This window comes from Medicago sativa, chromosome 8 (genome assembly GCF_051527215.1).
Source record: "Medicago sativa cultivar Bolivia chromosome 8, Bolivia_mono, whole genome shotgun sequence".
Lineage (NCBI taxonomy): Eukaryota > Viridiplantae > Streptophyta > Magnoliopsida > Fabales > Fabaceae > Medicago > Medicago sativa.
The window spans coordinates 10,582,057-10,605,092 of NC_140756.1; the positions used below are offsets into that span (position 1 = coordinate 10,582,057).

General features: G+C 34.7%; 2 protein-coding genes across 2 annotated transcripts; both read left to right on the forward strand.

The window, feature by feature from the left end:
- The first annotated feature begins 4,130 nt into the window (after positions 1-4,130).
- On the forward strand, positions 4,131-7,020 carry LOC146896850 (F-box/FBD/LRR-repeat protein At4g26340-like). Its single transcript, XM_085735590.1, has 4 exons — positions 4,131-4,687; positions 5,704-6,157; positions 6,499-6,588; positions 6,757-7,020. The coding sequence occupies exons 1-4, from the start codon at positions 4,131-4,133 to the stop codon at positions 7,018-7,020; spliced, it is 1,365 nt and encodes a 454-aa protein (XP_085591716.1).
- A 4,366-nt stretch (positions 7,021-11,386) lies between these two features.
- On the forward strand, positions 11,387-14,262 carry LOC146896851 (F-box/FBD/LRR-repeat protein At4g26340-like). Its single transcript, XM_085733631.1, has 4 exons — positions 11,387-12,241; positions 12,752-13,199; positions 13,476-13,625; positions 13,708-14,262. The coding sequence occupies exons 1-4, from the start codon at positions 11,742-11,744 to the stop codon at positions 13,963-13,965; spliced, it is 1,356 nt and encodes a 451-aa protein (XP_085589757.1). The 5' UTR covers positions 11,387-11,741; the 3' UTR covers positions 13,966-14,262.
- Positions 14,263-23,036: the final 8,774 nt, after the last annotated feature.

Genomic DNA, 23,036 nt, shown 5'->3' on the forward strand with positions numbered 1-23,036 from the left:
TACGCTAATAACGAAAGTTTCCCAGAAAAATTTCGCTATTAGCGTGACTGGCGCTATTAGCGTAGTTCTTCGTACTTGCCCAGATTTTCAAAATTTTTGATATTTTTAAATGACCAATTGTAGTTTGTGCTAATATTTTCTATGCAATATGTTGGTGTTTCCTGGTTTTGTTGCAGATGGCACCGAAAAATGTTGAAAAAACTACCGGGACTAAGCGTCCTAGAGGCAAAGGTGCCTCTTCCTCTGCTGCACCTGCAATCCCAAACCGTTTCCCCACCCCTGCCCACTCTGCCAGGTTTAAGAAGATGGCACAGTACAAAACCTGGCACGAGAAAACTTTTGACATTCATCCTAGTGGTGAGCATGCTGATATGCTCCACATCTTCACTGGTCGCAAATGGACCAAACTCCTTGTGCCCGCAACCGAGATTAACACCGACCTAATCAGGGAGTTCTATTGTAATGCTGTCCCTGATGCCTCACCCGCTACCTTTGCTGAGACTTTCTCTTGGACTTCTTATGTCCGAGGAAAGCAAATCCCATTTGATAGGGATGCAATCAATGATTTCCTTGATAATGCCTTAAACCTTGAGCCATCACCTGACCCCACAGTGCCCACCTTGTGTACCTATGGTAAGAGGAACGCTCAAGGAAATTGGAAATTTCAGCAAATTGAGCGTGATATTATGAACAAGGGCAGACTCTTTGTAAAGAATGACAAGGGAGAGATTAGGCATGCACTTACCAAGGAGATGACCGCTACTGCCCGCTTAGTTTTCCAATTCCTAGTCCACAATGCCCTGCCTAGAGCCCATACTTCCGATGCCCCAAAAGCTGTTCTACCACTCATCTGGTGCATTATGAAAGAAGTGCCTGTTGATATTGCTCGCATCATTGCTAATGAGATGAAGGCTGTGGCTTTGAAAGTAGCCACTGGTGCTAAGAAGGTGGCTTTGTTCTACCCGGGTTTGATTATGGGATTGCTGAAGGCCAATGGAGTGGCCATTACTGGACCCTATGATGAGGATATTGAGGGGGTCATTACTGACACTCATATTCGCACTTGGGAGAAATCAGAGCTGAGGGCAGCCCAATACCATTTCTCTGATGATGAAGGTGGCCCATCTGAGGGTGCTGGTTCTTTTGACTTTTCAGGTTTGCAGACCTTTATGCTGGAGCAGCAGATGCATAACCAGTACGTGAGGGACCAGAACAGCTTCTTAATGGACCAGAATGAGGCAATTTGGAGGAGCAACATGGGCATACACCAGGACCTCTACAATGCTCACATGCATCCGGGAAATGCTGAGTACCCGGTTATGACTCCTGAGCAGTATCAGGCTTATGTTCATTGGCCTGAGGGCAGGCCAAATCCTTATGTGGGGGTGGCTGATGCTGTTGATGATGAGGCGACACCTGAGCATGCTGGAGTCGTGGGTGATGATGATGATGTGTACCAGGATCTTGATATGGATGATGCTGGAGAGGATGATCAGTGAACTTGAGTTTTTAGTGATGTTTTTTCTTTTTGCTTTATAACTCTTCGTTTTTATTTCATGTTGGAACATCTGTTTATTTTGGTTGTATTTTGTACTCTTCAAGCACTGTGGTTTTTAGTGCTTGATTTGTTACTTTGTTACTTTGTTACTTTATATTTGGTTTAATAACTTAGCTTTTTGGTTTAATAACTTATGCTTTGGATGAAATTTTTGTTTACATCTTGCTTGTGTCTCTCAAAAGAAAATTGCTCATGAACAATAAATTTTAAAGTGCTCCATGGAGCCATGTTTGAGCAAAAGCAGGTGAGTGATAATGATATTACTTGTGATAAAGCGTAAGGCCAAGGTATTGGTTTCCTGTTATTCTAGGTTTTTAATAAGAATTTGAAACTTGTACTTTGCACAAAATATATATCATTTAAGTCTTTTCATAAACATAAATATCTTTGAACCACTTAGTACTTAACATAAATGTGAGGTAGCTTCAATCTGTTGTATATATGCTGGAGACCGATAATCACAGTCTAACTTGTTTTAGTTATGTTAAATCTGATAATTATTTTGAATTGTTTGAAAGCATGGAAAGGATCAAGGCACTTTTTGAATTGAGAGTAACCTACTTGACCACATAAAGCCTACCTGTGAGAAGAGCGAGTATCTGATACCCCAATCTGAGCCAAATGAATCAAGTCCTCAAACATGAACTGTCAATATTCATAAGCACAATGCTTGTTGAATTTGCCTGAAATTTTTTAAAAAAATCCAGTTCATGGTTGAATCTTATAGGACTTTGATGATTTTACTTTGTTGAACCCTTAACCTTTTTGTACTTTGTCCCTTGCCTTAGGATAGGGGAACATTCAATTAGAGTTTTGTTGTATTCAAGTTGGGGAGGAAAAAGAGGCATTATATGTTAAGTTATGGTGAAGTTGTAAAATAACCTGACAACATTGAATCAAAGAAAAAATTGTACATTTGAAAAAGAAAAGAAAAGAGAAGAAAAAGAAAGAGAAAAATCAAAAAGAGAATAAGTTGTCAAGGTTATAAGTTTGATTGTTAAGCACCAAAGGTTTTAATTCTTGGTAGGGAAGTATATGGATTTCAAGTTGTGATACAAAAAAAAAATTGTTCCTCTTTGAAAGGCTTTCTGATCAATTGCCCCACATATGACATTTCTTTTGTAGCCCAGCCAAGTTATAACCCTTGCAAGACCTTTTGATCCATGCTTTTATGCTTTTTGAGACGATATTTGGATGGACACCTAACTTAAATAGGATGTTAGCATGATTGTTGGATGTGTGTTCATTACCTCATTCATTGTCATCATTATATTGCATTTACTTTCAAAGAAGTGTGTTAGGTGTGGTTCATAGATAAATATGTTTATATTTTGAAGTTTATGATGTATAGTTTGTGCTTAGGACATTTTTCGCATTCTTAGTTTGAATCTAGAGTAGCGGAGGACCTCATGCTTATCCACGTGATCATATTTGAATCACCATTTGTTTATTTTTGTTTTGAATTGTTTGACACCATGTTGAAAACCTTGTCCAAAGCCTTGTTAGTTTCCTTTTCAATTGATTTGTTTGAGGACAAACAAAAAGCCAAGTTGGGGAGAGTTTGATAAGTGTTTAAAAGTGATATATTTCGCATAGGAGTTTAGGCGTTTTAGTGACTTGTTTTGCAAGATTCTCTATGGAAAACTCCAAATATTGTGTTAATATGTCATTTATGCTTTTGAGCCTTAGTCTACCCTTTTTGTGCAGGAAATTACAAGCAAGGAGCAAGAAATGTCAAAGTTCAAAGAAGCTACGCCATTAGCGTGTCCTACGCTATTGGCGTGATGAAGAAATGCCAAAGGTCAGAGGGATACGCCATTAGCGCACCTGGGGCGTGGATCTGGAGCACTCTTGAAGAGTACGCTAATAGCGTATTCTGAGCTATTAGCGTACAATGTCCAGAGAGCTACGCTATATGCGTACCTGGAGCGTGGAAGCAGAAGCTGGGTTTGAAGAGCTACGCTATTAGCGTATTTCACGCTATTAGCGTAAATGCTCCAGAGAGCCACGCTATTAGCGTGGCTGGAGCGTAGCAGCAGGGCAAGAACAACGTGGCAGGCTCCCATTGGCCAAATTATAGGCCGCCTTACCACGCTATTAGCGTGAGTTGCGCTATTAGCGCAGGTGCAAAAACACAGGCCATTTAAATAGCATTTTTACCTCTCTTTTAGGAATTCACTATTCCATTGAAAACATTTTACACATTTCTAGAGAGAGGTTAGAGCTATTTCATAGAGAGAAACACAAAGCAAGTGATTAAGGAGTAGATTCAACCCTAGATTCATTGAGACATCAAGGATCTTGGCATGGAATCTTCATCTTTCCTTCATTCCTTGCATTAGTTTACATGTCTATATGTAACTAACCTTCTTTGTAGTATTGAGGTAACTATCAAGCTATTATGTAATCTTTTGATCTTTTAATATATAAGGTTCTAGCTTAATGATTCAATATTGTTGTTATTCTTGCTTTTAATGCTTTCAAAGAGATTCAAGATGATTTGGACACAAACTCTTGAATCTAGAATCCACAATTCTTAGATCATTTGGAAACCTGCTCTGTTGAAACGACAATGACACAATCAACCTCCAAACTTCTTCATCTTGCCACCATCCTTTGGATGTTTTTTCAGAAGAAAAAAGTCACGACGACAGAAGAAGAAGATGAATCAATGGTAGGATCAAAAGAAGACAGGATCAGTAGTCTACCAGACTGTGTGTTAAGTCACATTCTATCTTTCCTTCCGATCAAAAACTCCATTGCCACCAGCCTTCTGTCTCGCAGATGGCGTTACATTTGGAAGAAGCATCTCTCGGTCCTCGATTTCTCTGATGACTCATTCGAACTCAAAGAAGAACGATATGAACTCTTAGAACACTTCCAAACCTTTGCAACTTTTGTAAACAATGTGTTCTATAGTCGTAGGCCCTCCATAATTCGAAAGATGCGTCTCTCTTGTACTAAATCTCTCATCCAAGAAGAAATTTGCACTGATTCAATCAACAGCTGGGTTAGCTCCGGCATTGGGCCCCACCTCGAGGAGCTGGATCTTACATTGTTTTCCATGGACGTATACCAATTTAAGTTCCCCATTTCCCTCTCATATTGTCCTAATCTTGTATCCCTCAGGTAAGTACAATATTCCATTCATTTTTTTGATTTTATTATTTTAATTATAATTTAGACTTAAATAGGAGTTAAAAGATAGAGTGAAGAATCAATTCAGTCTCTTGACAATTTTTTTGCAGCCCAATTTCATATTTAATAAAATATAATATCAAACCAATTCCTGAGATTAATAAACGGAGAACGAATTAGTCACTCAATCCTTTATATAAAAATGTTGGGGAATACTCTGGATTTATTTTTTTGTAAGGGACTTAATTGAGTCGTGAGAAAATTGTGAGTGACCAATTGAGTCTTCACTCTAAATTAAAAGATATCTTTTTTTTTGAGGGATTTAAAAGATATCTTTTAAAGCTAATATTAATAATATTCCTACAACTATATTATTTATGCCCTAAATATAACCATATTTGACTCTATTTAACAATGTCTATCCTAAAATTCCCTTCAACAAATATAAGTTTTATTTCACAACGACTCTTTTGTTCTTACCAAACAAGTTACTTTTTTTTTTGAGGAAACCAAACAAGTTACTATGAAGGGCACTTTTTAGGATTCACTAATATGTTTTATGAGAGATCAAGGAGATTAGTTACATTTAATTTTTTATTTTTTTTGAAGAATAGTTACTTAATAAGGTTGAAGCTAGTTATTTTTGTAAGACCGCAATATTAGATATCATCTTGTGAAAGTTTTGTAAGCAAGCTCTTTCGCATAAAATACACAACACTATTTTTACTTTCTTTGTGATCATTATCATTATAATTATATATCAATAAATAATTATCAATGTCTCTTCCAAATACTCTGCTTGTATAAACTTTTTCCATAATACATTAGTTAACATATATAGGTCATCTGGTATTTTGTATTTCAAATTTTTTCACTATCTGTCTATCTATATTGTATCAAACTTGTAGATTAGTTCATATTTGGGTTTCATATGTTGTAGAGTATATTGGTACACTTCCTCTAATGTGTCATGATGATAACATAATAACAATTGACATGTAGTTCAGTCTTGTTGGTGCAATATATTTTGACTTGCAATGGTGTAAGGACATTTATTTACCATCACTAAAGAAGTTGAAACTCAACATTGGTTATATGGGAATGCTTTCCATAAATGTCCTCCTCTCTGGCTGCCCTATCCTAGAAACTCTGGAGAATCACTTTTGGGTTAAGGACTACGACAAAATTTGCTTGCCACCTACATTGAAGACATTGAAAATTATTGTTGACATTGACGATGGTGTCGCTTCCTTCGTGATGAACGGGCTTGTTTTTTACCATATTAATAGTACCAAAACCACATTGAGTGATGTTGGCAACTTGCAATATGTGGCGAAAGCGTCTCTTGATATTTTTCGTTCCTTGGATTATTCTGATGATTTGGATTTCACTTCTTTACTCAACCTCCTCACTGCTCTCTCTGGAATAAAACATCTAGCACTGAGTCGTTCAACAACAAAGGTATGGTTTTATTACGATGGTCTTATATATAGATATAGTACCAAGTTGTAAATGATTGGTGCATTTCAATGATCAAATGCATATACATATACAACAGTCATGGAAACCAGTCATTCTACACCATACATATTAGCTTTCGAATAACAATCTAATCTTTAGTGATACGATTGGATATATAACATCGAAAATATAAGAAAGTATGCTACATTATCTTACTATTTAGTTTTCTCCTTATAACTAATATTACATCATTTCCATTTGTTTTTGTTTTGAAGTGGTTGTTACTGGGTGACAACGTTGATCAACTTTTATCGAAATTCAGCAATTTAATTCATCTTGAGCTCATTCTTCCCTTGTTCAACTTTAATTACCTGATGAGCTTGCTTCAGGCGTGCCATATGCTTCAAGTTCTCATAATTCAGAACGACAAGGTGTGTCGAGTTCTTAAGTTTGTTTAAATGAAACTTTGGTAAATTTAATTTTATGCATTATAATCATAAGGATACATAAAACGATTTGTCACACACACGTGCGTGTGTGTCTATATATACCGTTACATCTTATGTAAGTCATGTCGTGGTGTTATTTGTTTCCGACAGGAAAAACCACCCTTAAAAAGAAGGAATACACAGCCAAGTGTTCCTAGTTGTCTTGTATCAGAATTGGCTTTTATTCAATTTAAAGGATATCGAGGACTTCCGGATGAGTTCTTGTTTGTTGAGTATATTTTGAGAAATGGATTTGCTTTGAAGACAATGGTTATTTCTGATATTTCGGGGGACGCAACCAAGAAGAATGCCATTTTCAAAAGATTATCTAATGTGCCAAGGGCCTCTGGAAATTGCCAACTTATATTTGACTAAGTTATGTCTCCTTAAGGTGTGATCTCTCACTAATAACTCCTCTCATCTCTGTATCTTAATCATTTCAAAGAAAATTAAGAAGAGTTTTAATCTATATAATTAGCTGTCTCTTTTTTATCTTTCACTTGTATTCACATGCATGTGATTTCATGTTAACCTGTATTTGATGAAATTTCATAATTCAATCCCGCAATGGTTCTGATTTTTTTTTGGTCTAGTAATTTTTCCATAAGTCATTATAATTAGGACTATTGGCCCTCTCTACTTAACTTAATTATTCAAGTTTTTCCTCTATAAACATGGTTGTTTTAATTTAGAATTTCAGGCTTAGCCAGAGGATTCAAATCTTGATAGATTTATAACGATTACATTGAAGGAAAACTATTGAATTTTATGCCACATATATAGTATATCAACTTGGTGAATTTTATTGGGTGATCTTGTTATCATTGCAACTAAATCTTTCTTTATTTGGGGCATGGTGTTCATCTTTATGGATATGACATCTCCTTTGCGGCATTTAACACAAGTAGTAATTCCACAATCTTATAGGTTGATTTTCCACGCAATCTAAACTAACATATACCATAATTTTTCTTACAAATATTTTTTGAAGAGTTGTTAATAAAAAATAAGAAATAAGTTTTCTCTTTTTGGTATTTGCATTTGATTTGATATGTGCAGCAAAACTACCACATTTTGCAAAGTAATTAATTAATTAATTTTTTTTTTTATGTTCTGAGGATTAGTTAGCTACCATGAATTTTAGATGGGAAATTAAATATATTTTTATGTTTTGTCATTGCTCAAGTCTTCTTATAAAAAGATACATACAACATATTATTGAAACATATTTACTTTTGCATAAAAAGAGAAGTAACACTATAATTTACATTTTTTGAAATTTTAGAGAAATTTCCCCCCTCTTGAATTTTCGAAGTAAAACTTAGAATGCACATAAACGTCCAGTGTAGCAAGTTGCTTAGAAAGTGACTGTTATTGTTAAGAGTCTCACATCGGATAAGAGTTGGCTTGACAATGTGTTTATAAGTGGGGGCAATCCTCACCTCACAAGCCGGTTTTGTGGGGTTGTGTTAGGCTCAACCACGATTTCTAAGATGGTATCAGAGCCTCTTCAAGATCCATTGGGCCACCTGCTATTAGGTTTCCGCTATCGGACCACCCACCATTTATGTCCACGAACCAAGCCCAATGCTGGTCATGTGTTAAGAGTCCCACATCGGATAGGAGATGTTAACTCTTACAAATTCTGTACAAAGTTCACACAAGTAGATTTGGTGTTTCATTAAAGTCCTTCAATTGTGTTTTCCTCTTGAATGTGCACTAAAAAATGTAAATCCTTGTTTAAATTTTGAGGAAACAAGTAAAAACTTGTGTTTTCAAAGGAAGCCTCCTCCAATAGGGTAATTGTTATTTTGTTGGTATTTTCAGTTTATAATTCATCTTATGCCATTGTTTTTCTCAACTTGATTTAGTTTTTTACTATTAGATTGTTTCTCAGATTTTAATTGTGATACATTGTCAATGTAAAAAGTTTTACACCGTCAACGAATCTCAACCATCTACATATGTAGTTTTAGAAGTAATTATGATTGAAGTGAAATGTAATTTTAATGATCTCATGGCTATGGTCCATTGACAATTGATTTTTTTTTTTTTTTACGGCACAGGCCAGTGTATATGAATTAAATTCTTATTGAGTTTGCTTGAATTAGTGACAGTAAATTTATGTAGCACAAGATAGCAGCTTAGAATAGACATGTAAATTTTGCTTTTTCAGTTCCATTGTTGGTAAAAAACATAATGATATTTGATTAACTTTTTTTTTATATGCTTGGCACTTCGCATTTGTAATGGTGTTATTTGTGAAGTGGACAGATTCATATTTTTCTTATGCTTGGAGCTTCACCAAAATGAGGACAATGTGTTTTCTATTTCATCAAGTTCAACTTCTTGGGCAACTATTATCTATTTTTGTAGTGGAACAATTGCTCAACAATAAAAAGAATATGGCTCCTTCAAAAAAAAAAAAAAAGAATATGGCTATCCTAGTCGCTACACTGCAAGAAATGATGATGTTATTACCAAGTCTACAAGTTTGGGATTAAACATAATCACTCATCCAAATTATGTTTCTTTTTTGCTACTTCTTTTGGGATTATTCTTGCTTATATCATGTCAATTAGTAATTCTTAAGCTTATAAGGAGAGTTCAACACAAAAAATTAGTATATTAGATCGGAGAACTTCGTGGTTTATGTACAAAATTGACCTGGTGGAAGCTTTTTCCTCTTTTACAGATTCACTCACCTATAAGCTTATTTAACTTTGAATTAATTTGAATTTATTTTTATTTTGTATTGTTTTTTTTTTGAAACAGCATATGAAGTTTTGTTGAAAAGATGGGCTCAACATTCATTTAAAGTGCAATATTTTTTTGCAACTTTTTGTAAAATCTTCCTGTTAATATTTTTAAAAATATGATAACACATATTCCAATTGTTTAATGGTAGCAACGATGCACATACGACAACAAAATAATTATCAAGAACAAAGTTGATGAATTAGTATACAACAACATGCAAAATTATCATAAAATATAGATAATCAGAATTATTATATATAAAATCAACAAAACATAATCAACAAAATTAAGTTAGGAAACAATGTGATTGTGAATTGAAGGCATGTGTACTTGCTTATCCTGTTGAACTCGCTTGAAGCGTGCTGGAAGCGAGTGCTCCCTGGACATTTCTCGCTTGAAGCCAGATGAACTCGCTTCAAGCGAGTTTGTCTTTGCATTTTTGGATGATTTCTTGGTCATAGCTTGTATTTTCCTGCACAAATGGGTAGAGTAAGGCACATAAAGCATAATTGGCCAAATTGCATAAAATTGGAGCTTTTACATAGATAACTTGCAAAACAAGTCACTAAAATGCCCAAACTAACACATGAAATATATCACTTTTAAGCACTTATCAGAAATACACAATAAACTACTTGAAGACATGCTCAAAAGAGATCATGAGAATCTTTCTAGAGAGGAAGCATGGTTGGTTGCCTTGTTCCTTCATATAAAGCTTCACGGTAGTTAAGTGCCGATGGAGCAATTGGAATCCGGCAGTTAACTGCCGCGAGGAGTAACCGACGGTAGTTAACTACCGATGAGGTTATTTTCATAAAATACTGATGTTTTTTGGCCAACATTAAAGTGTCAACAAGAATTTTCTAAACCTCCAACTCCAAAAAAAAGTTGTTCTATGTAAACCCCTTACTATGATTTTCTTTTGGCCCTACGAATCAGGGCCCTAAGCCGTCACAACTCAGGCCTATTCTCAGGACCAATCATTCCATCCAAATAGAGGATATTGGGTTCTTGAACCAACCAATATTCAAATCCTTCCATTCATATTCCATTGTGTATTTTAATATGGATTTTTCTAACATGTGCAAATTTACACATGTTAAAAAGTTTAAAAAAGTAAGTTTGTATTGAAAATTGTGTATTAAATATAAAATATTCCTTTCGATCCTATTTTTAAGAAAAAATTGAGTCAACAAAGTTGATGTATTTGATTCAAAATTCAGTGCAGATACATGTACTTTTGCTAACCATATTTTCTCTTATAAATAGGACCGGAGTAGGCATGGCAACAAAACCCGTGCCGATGGGTACCCGCCCAAACCAACCCCGATTTGACGGGTTTTCCCCGATTTGACTGGTTTTGGGTTTTCCCTGATTTCATAATACGGGTACGGGACGGGTAACTGGGATATATATACCCACCCCAAACCTATACCCAAACCCTACCCGAATGTAGAAAGGTCATGTTTTTGTTTTTGTTGAGGGGGTTGATAATGATATGTCATGTTATTTGGTTTGATAACTATCATGATATAAGAATTTTCATTGATGGTTAAAGGAGCGACCAAATTATTAAGTATGAAAGTTAAAATGAGCGCAAATTCTTGGATAATGCATTAAAGTATTACCCATTGAAGCTTAAAAAAACTTTTTTTATTTAAAAAAATTTGATTCACTACGGGATGGGAATGAGCGGAAATACCCGAACCCATTGGGGATGGGGATGAGATTCAATTTCTCATCCCCGTTGGATATAGGTAGGGTAACGAGTAAGTATATGGGAGTAGGGGATGGGGAAGACAAAACCAGTCCCCACCCCGCCCCATTGCCATGCCTAGACCGGAGGGAGCATGTATCTTTTTCATAAATAATTGTTGTTTTTCAATAAAAAGTTCCACTTTTTAGTTGTTCTAACATTTGCAATAGACAAACTCTTTTCATTAATAACATGTGCAATAAACAATGTCAACATTTCATTAACCAATCAAACTTTATTCAAAAGAAAAAAATTAACCAATCAAACTTGAACGCAACACAACAAGAATGGGTCAATTACTTTAAAAAAAAAAAAAACAAGAATGGGTCAATATGCAAACCACGTGAATATTTTGATGGCAGGACTCTAACCCAAAACTTAAATCGATTAACGGCAAAACCCTAATCTCATTTGTGATTGATTCTGATCATCTTCTTCCCTTTAAGCTTAGACTGATCAATTTCATCTTTCTTCCTTTAAGCTTGTTTATAAAATTATTATTATAAATACCCTACTCTTGAATGCAACCAAATGCGAGGTACGAAGAGAGAGAAGTAAGGGAAGGGAGGTGAAATAAACAATGGAGGAGGAGTCGAAACGACGAAGAAAATCGGGTGAAAAAGAAATAATCGAAGAAGAAGACCGGATCAGTAATTTACCAGACGGTGCGCTCAGCCACATCCTCTCATGCCTTCCGACCAAAACCGCGGTTTCCACAGGGCGTCTGTCTAGCCGGTGGCGACACCTCTGGAAGCATCTATCCGTTCTTGACTTCAGCGATGATTCTGACGAATATAACGACCTACATTCTGAAGAACGATTCCGAAGCTTCGCTCTCTTAGTTAACGGTGTGCTAGCGACTTTCGTCCATAATCCCCGTCCCATTCAGAAGTTTCATCTCGACTGCGCTCATTCCCTCTTGGACGACATGTTCCGTGCCAAATCAGTTGACACGTGGGTTCGCGCCGCCATTGGGATCCACCTCGAGGACCTTGACCTCAATCTCTTCTCCTACGACAACAATCTCAAATACAAGCTCCCTTTATCGACCTTCACTTCCACTAACCTCGTTTCGCTTAGGTAAATAAATCACTTCTCTTTTAATCTCCTTATTTTACCGCAAATACACTACATATTGGGTTTCCTTTGTTTGAAAATTTCAATGCATTTAATCGTTGCAGTTTTGTGTCGTATACCCTATTTGTTTATGTTAGAACATTTGACTTTAGTCCTTGTAGCATTAGCTACTTAAGGATATAAATGAATATTATGTTTTTTGAAGTGAGCAAATTTTAGGGGACTAAATTAAAAGTAAAGATGAAAAGCAGAAAGGACAAAACATAGAAAATGTTTCTTTCAAAAAAAATAAAAAATAGAAATGTTTTTCGTAGGGTTTGAAATTTAGCTGTCTATGATTTTCTCAAATACATATTTTTCGAAGTTTATAATACCACACAAAAGTGTATTCTAAGTTAAGAATCATATGAAAATCAACTAAAGAGTGCACCTAAATTTGTCCAAGCATGAACTAGCATATTTGATTTTTATACTTTATGTATTGTGATTTAACATTACTTGTTTGTTCCTCAGTCTCAGGAGTACAATTCTTGTACACTTGGAAAGCTCTACGCCAGTTACTTTACCATCGTTAAAGATGCTGCTAATCGATATTAATCATATGGAAGTACCTTCCGTGAATATTCTTCTATGTGGCTGCCCAAACATAGAAACTCTGAAACTTCGCTTTGCCACCCAAAGCTTGGACAAAGTTTGCGTCCCACCTTCTTTGAAAAGGTTGAAATTCACCATTGATAATGAAGTTGGGGCTTACCTTGAAATGAACGCACCGGATCTTGAGTACCTTTACATTAACCGAGTCACATCCGGGGAAGTTTTCAGCATGTACAACTTGCACAATGTAGTGGAAGCACATCTTGATGTCTTTCCCCAGTTGTATGGTTCCGTCCTCCCTTTAAACAATCTCCTTGGCAATCTCTCTAGGACTAAACATCTAGTGTTGGGTCGTTCAACAACCAAGGTTTAAGTTTTATTTTATTTATTTTATATTTGCATCAAATGTTATTTCACTTATATAGAGAGTAAGTTCAAACTAATAACAAACTTTTGATTAACTAGTATCTGTAACTATAACTCTAATAATCATAGTTTATAGAGTTATATTGTGGTTTAGGGAGGAACATATGGATAAGAGTGAGGTCGTGAATTCAACTCCCACACGCCCTCTAACATACGGGGTAAGGATGTCATATATATAGTTTTGTACTAATTACTATTTGATGTCGTGTACAAACAGTGGCTGTTTGGTGAACCCCATGATCTAAATTTTAAGGAACTTCACTATTTGCTCCGCCTAGAGCTCACTGGCTGGTTCAACTCCAATTCTCTACTGAACTTGCTTAACAAATTTCCTATGCTACAAGTTCTCATAATTCAGAACGAAAAGGTTTGTTTAATCGAAGTTTAATTTGGTCTATATCACTTTGTATATTGCAATTATTCACGTCTTTTGTTTCCTGCATGAACAGTCGTCTTTACTAGGATGGGCTCCAACACCATGTGTTCCTAATTGTATCATATCCCACCTGACCTCTATTCAATTCAAAGGATTTCGAGGATTACCAGATGAAGTGTCATTTGTTGAGTATGTTTTGCAAAATGGACTTGTTTTAAAGACAATGATTATTTCTGGTATTTCTCTTGACCTAAATAAGAAGTACGACATTCTCAAAACATTATCTGATTTGCCAAGGGCCTCTGGAATGTGTCGGCTGAAATTTGATTGAACTGTATCTCCGCACTATATATGCATAAGGTGTGAACTCAACCACAATCCATATTTCTGTCGCGTACTGCATCAAATCAAAGATGATTGAAGTTGGGTTTAGCGTGTAGCTTTAGTAGTTGTATCTTGTTCTGTCCTAATACTGCTTCAAATAAAAAATGACTAACTTTGGGTGTAGTCTACACTATTAGTAGTTGTATCTTGTTTTTAGATGCATATCATCACATTTCATATATACTGTGGTGGGATTACAAAATACCATGCCCTCAAAGTTTCTAAATTTTCTTTGATCTAGTTATTTTCATGCTTAGAAAGAGGTGCTAGAATTTTAAATATAACAATGAAGAAAATGACAACATTTACTTGATTATTGACGTTGAAAAGAAAAACTACAAGATTTCATGATGCCACAATTGTTGCAAATGAACTTGGTGTTTATAACCGTGTGACATTATTATCATTGGAACTAAAGCTTTGTTTATTTGGGGACATTAGTGTTGTCTTTCTATTATATAAGCTGAATACAAACCTTGTATTCATGAATTATGAGTTTGATCTTCTAGACAGTCTAAAATGAGAAGAAAATAGTCTTGTACTATTTTTGCATTCTCAATTTGCTTCTTTAGTTTTTGTTATTCGATAATAAATAGACATTGCGTGAATTACTGACATTGAATTTCGTAGCACCATATGTAGACATCATTTTAATTTTATTTTTTGTTTGGCAGTACCCATTTGTATTGAATGAATCATGTTTTCTCGGAAGAAAAGCATATCAATGTATGATGCATTTCATTAGGTTCATATTTTATTAGGTTCAAATATATATAGCCAATGCATTTCTTGTTCTTTCGTGTAGAACAGAGGAAAATGTAGACTTTCCTATGACTTGCAAAATCTGTGACCAAATACATAATTCCATGAAAACCATTTCCATTTTAGCCCCCAAAATCCTTCTTTCCCTATTATCTCTCATAGTGGTGTTGGCCGTTAGGTGTCGTGTGCCCTAATTATTGGTAGGCATGCGCCTGCCCCAAGGGCTCTTATTTACTTCAAAACCTTCCACTTTCAAATGGGATCATTACACATTGGACAAAGAACTTGCCTTTGAGGCAAAAAAAGGGACACTCATAGTTTGTATTTTTAGCCAACCTTACTTGCCTTTTCTCAATAAGTAGGTGATAAACAAGTGATTAATGAACTTTACTAAAGGTTTAATTAATGAACTTTACTAAAGGTTTAATTATTTGGGAGAAATCGAGTTCGATTCCTAAGGCTCTGTTTGGATTGATGGAACGTAACGGAACTGTAACATCCCAGACTGCTTTCAGGATTGCCGACTAACCCCACAAACCAACACGGGCCTTTTCAGCATGCTTTGTCCTCACTCACATGCTTACCGGGAAACTTCCCGATAGGTCACCCATCCTAGTACTACTCCAAGCCAAGCACGCTTAACTGTGGAGTTCTTATGGAATGGGCTACCGAAAAGAAGATGCATCTTGTTGATATGGGTAGTACCTAACAATTCTTATAAGCCTTCCTTCAACCATGTAGTCCCATACCTACACGGCCTCCGAATCCCTCTCATTTCAATGTGATTCGGTTCCTCTTATTAACGTGGGGTCATCCTTACGGATAGTGTCCGTTCCAACTGGCGGGAACCTTTCGTATCCAACTGGCGGGATATCGAAAGCCACGTCGTGGGTGTTACAGGAACAGAGCGGAATGGAATAAAACGGAATGGAGTGGAACGGAGCGGAATGGAACGGTGATTCCATTCCATCGTTTGGGTATGTTATGATGTGACATAACAATATTTCCATTCCATTGTTTGGAAAGTGGACGAAACGAAACACACTATAAATTTTTTATTCCATTTTTACCCATATTTAAAAAACACTATTATTATGTATAATATATTATTACTAACATTTTATCTCCTTCAATTCAACACTAAAAAAAAAGAGTTCATAGAGCATTCTAATTTGATTTAGCATGCCCACCAGATTTTACCAAACTGTATTAATCCAAAACTCTATGTTTTAAAGCAATAAAATGAAGAAAATATATGCATGCCTCATCATTTTGTTATACCAGCTCAATTGTTTGGAAACATAGCAAAAATAAAATTGAACATATGTGCATGCCAACTTAGAAAATTTTAAAAACATAAAAAAGGTAAACATAGATTGAAAGAAAAACAACACGTCAGAGCATGAAACAACAAACACGATTAGAACAGTATTAATGGAGATAACATGCTGCAATGAAGAACCAAGAGGATTGGTAGACAATCAGGAAACGCAAAGGTCACAAACAACTTTTTTGCAACGCAATGACAGAAGAAATTTGAGAAAGAATGGTGTCGAGAGAAAGAGGAAATGGTACTAATAATAAAATAAAAATAGGGGTAAAGTGGTAATATTATAATTATAAAATCTCATTCCATTGGATACACCCCAAATTGGGGGGAGAGGAAAATTGAAGGAATTGATGGTATGGGATGGAATTGGTTCCATTGGATTTCATTCCACTCCATTCATATTTTGCAAATCGAAACAATGGAACATAGTTACTTACCATTCCATTCCATCCCATTTCATCACATACCACCAATCCAAACAAAGCATAAGTGGAACAATACTTAGTTAGACTTTACTTAACTTCTGACCGAACTCTGGATATTCTCCTTAGAACTTAACACCAAAAAAAACTAGATGATAAGTATCACTCAAAGGTTAGAAAAGCAAGACATAGGTTAAGGAAACTAAAGTAATGCATGTTATAATTCATAACAACTATATAATTTGTTTTGAGAAAAAGAAAACAAGGATAACCAACTCCTAACTAACTATTAATTTTTTTTTTAATCCAATATCAAAGGTCAGTACTTTGAATTTTGGTCTTAATTTTTAATTGTTTTAATTTCTTTTGTTAGGATTTGTTGCCTAACCAAAGTACTTTAGCATTATATATGTTCCATTGGAATCAATTGATGGTAATATCTTTTATCATCAGATTTGTCTGCATCATTTCATTTATGCAAGATCTTTAATGTCTGCGCTGATTATTCTTTTTCAAAAAACAATTTTCTCTTGTTTGAACATGAAATTTAAGTAAAAGGCAAGAAATGATATACTTTAGGTTCTTCTGGTGGGAACTTCTATCTATCTATTACAAATGATGGGGGAAACTATTCTTCTTATTGGAGCTTTGTATTCATTGAAAGTTTGTAAATTTATACTTCTGCAAACTTCCTCAATTTAAATTTAAATTGCAACAAAAATGATCTCTACTTGAGTATAACTTTAAGTCTGTTTATACTTCTACTAGTTTACATTCTCATTTCAGTAGGTACCAAAGCTGTAAACATCACCATGTGTTATATACAAGTGATCATGTGCCTTCATCAGCCTATTTTGTTTGCTTGGAAGGGATTAATCAATTTTGAGGAAGCTTTTTTGGGTGCGTTTGTTTCAGCTTTAAAAAAAATTGATTTTGAGTTAAAAGAATCTAGAGCTTTTTTTTTAGACATTTTAAAAAAAAAATCTGAAGTTATTTTTGTTTGTCTACTGATAAGTGTTTAAAAGTAATATCTTTCATGCGTTAAAATAGACATTTTAGTGACTTGTTATGCAAGTTATTTAAGGAAAAGCAATCAATTGTTGTAATTTCACCATTTAAGCTTTACATGTCTCATTCTCCTCTAACTTGTGCAGGAAATGACAAGCAAGGACCAAAAATCAACTTTCCAAGCCAAGCAGTACTCGCTTAAGCGAGATCACCTTGCTTACGCGAGAAAGTTCCAGTGAGCAACATAGCATCTCGCAGCCAGCTCGCTTTCCATCTCGCTCGTGAATTTTGGTATCTCGCTTACGCGAGTGTAACTCGCTTACGCGAGATTTATGCCGAGAGCAACTGGAATTTCACTTTTCATCTCGCTTCCAGTTCGCGCAAGCAAAGGTTCAAAGGCGGTTTAAAGTTTGAAGCCAGCTCGCTTACGCGAGTGAATCTCGCTCACGCGAGATTAGTCCAGAGAGCAACTTCAGGAACTCGCTCTTGGCTCGCCTCCAGCTCGCTTACGCGAGATTCAACTTCTACAGGGATAAGGTCCACGTGGCAAGACTTCAATGGCCAGAGTGGGATTCTCATGCTGCTCGCTTGAGCGAAATTCCGATCGCTTAAGCGAGATGTCACAAATTCAGCCCATTTAAATAGAAGTTTCACCTCTCTCTTGTCACTACTTACTGTTTTATTGATATTTTCTGCATTCTAGAGAGAGGTTAGAGCTATTTCTTAAGAGAGAAACACAAAGCAAGGTAGTTTGGAGTAGATTCAAGCCAAGATTTGTTGAGACATCATGGATCTTGTCAATGAATCTTCATCTCTTTTGCATCGTTTGCATAGCTTTCATAGACATGTGTAGCTATCATCTACTCTTGTAGTTTTGAGGCAATCAAACAAGCTTTTATGTAATTTCTTGATCTTTTAATATATGGTTCTAGCTTATTGATTCAATATTGTTGTTATTCTTGCTTTAAATGTTTATTGAGATTCAAAATGATTTGGACACAAACTTTTGAATCTAGACATAGAATAACAATCTATCTTAAGTTAATACTCTAGACATGGATGTTAATATTTGATAATCACTGATAATCTAGAACTTAATGCTTTTGGACATTTAATCGGTTGGGAAATCGTCGATTAGATTATCTGAACAACTTTGTGATCATTTAAACGTTTGGGAAATCGATGTTTAAACGATCCCTTCGAACTAACGATTTTATTTGGACACGAATGATATTGTCGAGTGATTGTGATAATATTGGTTATAAAGCTAGAATCCGTTAATCGATCGAGAGATTGCTGCTGTTATGCTTGGTTGATATCTCTAACCGCAAGCGAAATAGTTCTATCTCCTCTCGTTTTACTTTTATATATGTCAATTAGGAAAATAGTTTTACAAACAAACAATTTATACTCAAACCCTTAATGTGAAATATTGTGAAAACGCTTATGATTGAAGCAACTCCCTGTGGAAACAATCCTATATTATACTCACGTGTAAATAGTTTTATGACATGTAAAAATCTTACATCACCTACTACCCATAAAAATCCATTTTTTTTTTTTTGAAGAAATGAGTTTTAACTTGTACATGTGTTACCTCCTTGTATATGAAAAAAAATAGATTTTGAGAAAAGCTAATCCTAATAGCTTTTCATTTTAGGGTCAAAGTAGATTTTTTTGATAAAATGATTTTTCTAAAAATCCTAAACAAACACATAAAAATGAAAAAAGTGATTTTTTTAAGGAAAAAAATAGATTTTTTTTTTTTTTTTAAAAAATCTGGAACAAACAGGCTCTTTGTGGAAGCTTTGAAATTATAAGAATGGTTTAAATTAGTCCCTGAAATTCGCTAAATAGTAATTAAGTCTCTTAAACGGAACAACATCGTAAGGTTATTTTTTTCTAAATTTAACACCTCAATTTTAATGTTTTTATGCTTGTTTTGATTCAACAATAAGCTATCCATGTTAATGTGTAAATCTTTAATAGGTTTTAATTAATATTTTCTAAAGAAATGTTTTGTTGAAATGGCTAAATTGATTGATGTTTTTTTAATCTAAAGAACAAATTTCTTATTTTGTAAATATGAAATACTATTTTTTTCCTCTTCGAAACATCATGCTTTAAATGTAGTTAAAAGATTAAAGAATAAAAGTACATATTATAAGGACTGTTATGATGGATATGTTTCTATTTATGGTTCCATATATGTGTCTGATTTATCAAAAATGTGACACAATATCACAAATGATGGAAAATTTGAAATCAGTTGACACATATCTTATGTTGCATTTTGATTCTCTTTACTAGACTTGACGATCAGGTCGTCCATATACACATCAAACATGTCTCCAATTTTTTCTTCAAAGATTCTATTCATCATTCTTTGATACGTAGCTTTTGTGCTCTCAATTTGAAAGGGACGTCGCTGTACCTGTAGTTAGCATTTTCTATCCCGAATGCCGTCATATCCCTATCTTTCTTATACATGGAAATCTGATTGTACCTACCTATAGTAGGCGTCTATCCCGAATGCCGTCATAATCCCTATCTTTCTTATACATGGCAATCTGATTGTACCTACCTATAGTAGGCGTCCATGAATGATGAAAGATGGTAACCATAAGAGTTGTCCACCAATTTGTCAATGTTGAGGGAAATGATAAGCATTCTTGAGACAAGCTTTGTTCAAATTAATATAGTTGATGGTCAGATTTAAACAAGTGTATCAAATCGTTTACCAAGTAATAAAGTGATAAGTAGAGTATTGTATCACGTGAATTGTCGTTTCAACTAGGCAATTCACGTTACTTATTTGGGAAAAGAAAATAGTAAATTAAAAACAATAAATTATAAGATAAAAGTTTTTTTTTGCAATTTAGTCTGTTTGTAGTAGAACAAGAGTTTAAGAGTTAACCTGTTTTGATTGCAGAATTGTAGTGGCGTTTAGGATTCTTCGAATCCCCTATATTCATTTGTTGGAATTAATTAATGGTGAAACATTATTCATATTGATTTTACGTACTCTCTCTAAGTGATGAGTTTCTGGGGTTTAGGATTCTTCGAATCCCCTATATTCATTTACTTGTCACACACGTTTGTACGTGTGGGGCCTTTCTCTCTCAGAGGTCTGGGTTTATTCCCCTCCAGCTGCCAAGTTGCAACCTTACACCAGAGTTTCTACACGGTTCAATGTTTAGGGTTGTCAATCCTGTAGGGAGATACACTTTTGCGCGTAGAATTATGTGTAGGTTCTAACTCTCTTAGAGGTATTTGAATCAAGGACAAACAATAGGGTTCCTAAATTCAATATGTCTTAAAGGTTCCCTCGTTAATTGAATATTGAAGGACATCGACATATTCTCCCTCTCAGTAGTTCTACAAACAGACAACCCTATCTCGTTTACCTTATCAAGGATGAAAGAAGAATAAAGTTACTATGCTGATTTAATTCTTGAAGTCATTGTGTTCTTAGTTACTTCTTGATTCGGTTAGGTTTTCACCAATATTAGGTATGTCACTTTCTTAAGTACTATTATCTCAGGGTGGTTCGTTTTAGAGGAGACAAATCTTACGCCATAGTAAAATGAAATAAGATTCACAAAGTAACTATAAAGAATTTAAATTAAATAATCTAACAAATAAAATATAGGTTCATTTTACAACTCTGCCCTAAAAAGGTTTAGTTACTCATGGTAACTAAATACAAATTACAAAAGAATAAAACATACGTAGAGACTTAGAGTGAGGAAAGACTCCTCCCTTGAATCTCCTATTGGTTGCCTTCCACTTGATCCGCTTTGTTCTAAATGAGATAATTGATATTTATAGGCAAGTTTTCACCTGAATTCGGGCTAAAAAACTGGGATTTTCCACTAAAATGTTATAAAAAGCTGTTTTGACCCGCTCCCAGCATGCCCAAGGAGCATCCTGTAAAAACATGCCTCAAGTACATGGCATCATGCCCAGGGTGCATAGTGCATGTCCAGAGCACATCATTGTGTTTTCCTGCGCGTAATCGTCTGTTTCTTCGTCTTTTTGGGTGTTTCTATAAAAGATGTCTTGAGACTTGGGAACATAATTCATCCCTCTGTAATGTCTTCCAAGGCATATCTTGATCTTCATTCATGGTCTTCTCAAGATCTTCATAGGTCTTCAAGATGTATTGCTTCGACGATTTGCATGATTTCTTCTTGAATTACATCAAAACACCTTAAAATTTGCTATGTTTTGGGAAAAACTAAAATTACATGACTCAAATGGAAAACATTACAAATTGTACCAAAAACCACAAAAAAAAAAGTTCTAATACTCATCTATTTTGAATTTAAACTAAATAACTAAAAAAGACATGTCAATCAAAAGTCAAACACACATCCACCATTGAGAGCGTTTATGCTATGCTCCTCTTCATGGTGTCTTTCGAGGGCTCTTTATAGAGTGGGAAGCCTCCCAGATTGATTCCATGAAAAGGCATTTTTTTCCTTATGCTTGCTTTCACCATTCACATGCTCTTTGTAATTGCTCCGTATATTTGACCTCTCTTATTCTTCTTTATTTTAGTTGATCTCATTATTTCAGTTTATGTTTAAGCTACTAGTTAATATGTTAGACTTCTTTCTTCCTTCAAAAAATATTTTAAGCTTCTATATTTTAATTTTTCGGTCGAAGAGTTGTTGTTTTTGACCTACTAGACAAATGAAGTTGTGGCGTGAGTTGTTTGGTGCTTTTGTGGGTCTTCTCACCTTGGAGTATATAATATAATTTTTAAAAAAGATACAAATATTTGTCAATGATATATCAAAAACACGGATATTGTTTACTGAGGATATTGTTTTTTTCAATCAATTTGGTTTTGTGATAAATATCAAATTGGTTTTTCTATTTGCAAACAAATTGGTAACAAGCTCAAACTTTTTTATGTAGTTTTAGGGTCCGTTTGGTTCGAGAATTAGGAGGGGAGGGGAGGGGAGAAATTTTAACGGAGGGGAGGGGAGGGGAGATATTTTAATTAAAAGTGTGTTTGGTTCACAGGGGGAGGGGAGGGATTTTAAAATTATTTTACTGTTTTACCCTTAAACTTAATTAAATAAGGATAATAAAGTAACGAAACAATAACGATGTAATCGATATAAACTTAATTAAATAAGGATAATAAAGTAACGAAACAATAACGATGCAATCGATAACAACATGATGTAGACGATGGAATAATGAATTAGTAATAGGGTTGTTACAATTACAAGTAGTAATAAAAGTTGTTACAAGAAAAAATTGTTAATAATATGAAATAAAAGTTGTAACAAGATAATATAACCTATAACCTAATAATAGTAAAAGTTGTTTCAAAATAATATAACCTAATAATAATAAATGTTGTTACGAGGAAAATATTGAGATTTCAAATTTTTATAAGGATAATTTTGACAGTGCAATAAAATTTGCTCCCCTCCCCACCCCTCCCCTCCCCTTCTAAAAATTGAACCAAACACTTCA

What these genes read in the sequence shown, in the direction of transcription:
- LOC146896851 (XM_085733631.1), top strand. Translation starts at nt 11,742, where the DNA reads ATGGAGGAGGAGTCGAAACGACGAAGAAAATCGGGTGAAAAAGAAATA. An exon ending in TGGGTCGTTCAACAACCAAG is followed by an intron (nt 13,200 to 13,475) that starts GTTTAAGTTTTA and finishes GTGTACAAACAG; the next exon opens with TGGCTGTTTGGTGAACCCCA. An exon ending in TCATAATTCAGAACGAAAAG is followed by an intron (nt 13,626 to 13,707) that starts GTTTGTTTAATC and finishes CTGCATGAACAG; the next exon opens with TCGTCTTTACTAGGATGGGC.
- LOC146896850 (XM_085735590.1), top strand. Translation starts at nt 4,131, where the DNA reads ATGACACAATCAACCTCCAAACTTCTTCATCTTGCCACCATCCTTTGG. An exon ending in TGAGTCGTTCAACAACAAAG is followed by an intron (nt 6,158 to 6,498) that starts GTATGGTTTTAT and finishes ATTCATCTTGAG; the next exon opens with CTCATTCTTCCCTTGTTCAA. An exon ending in TCATAATTCAGAACGACAAG is followed by an intron (nt 6,589 to 6,756) that starts GTGTGTCGAGTT and finishes TGTTTCCGACAG; the next exon opens with GAAAAACCACCCTTAAAAAG.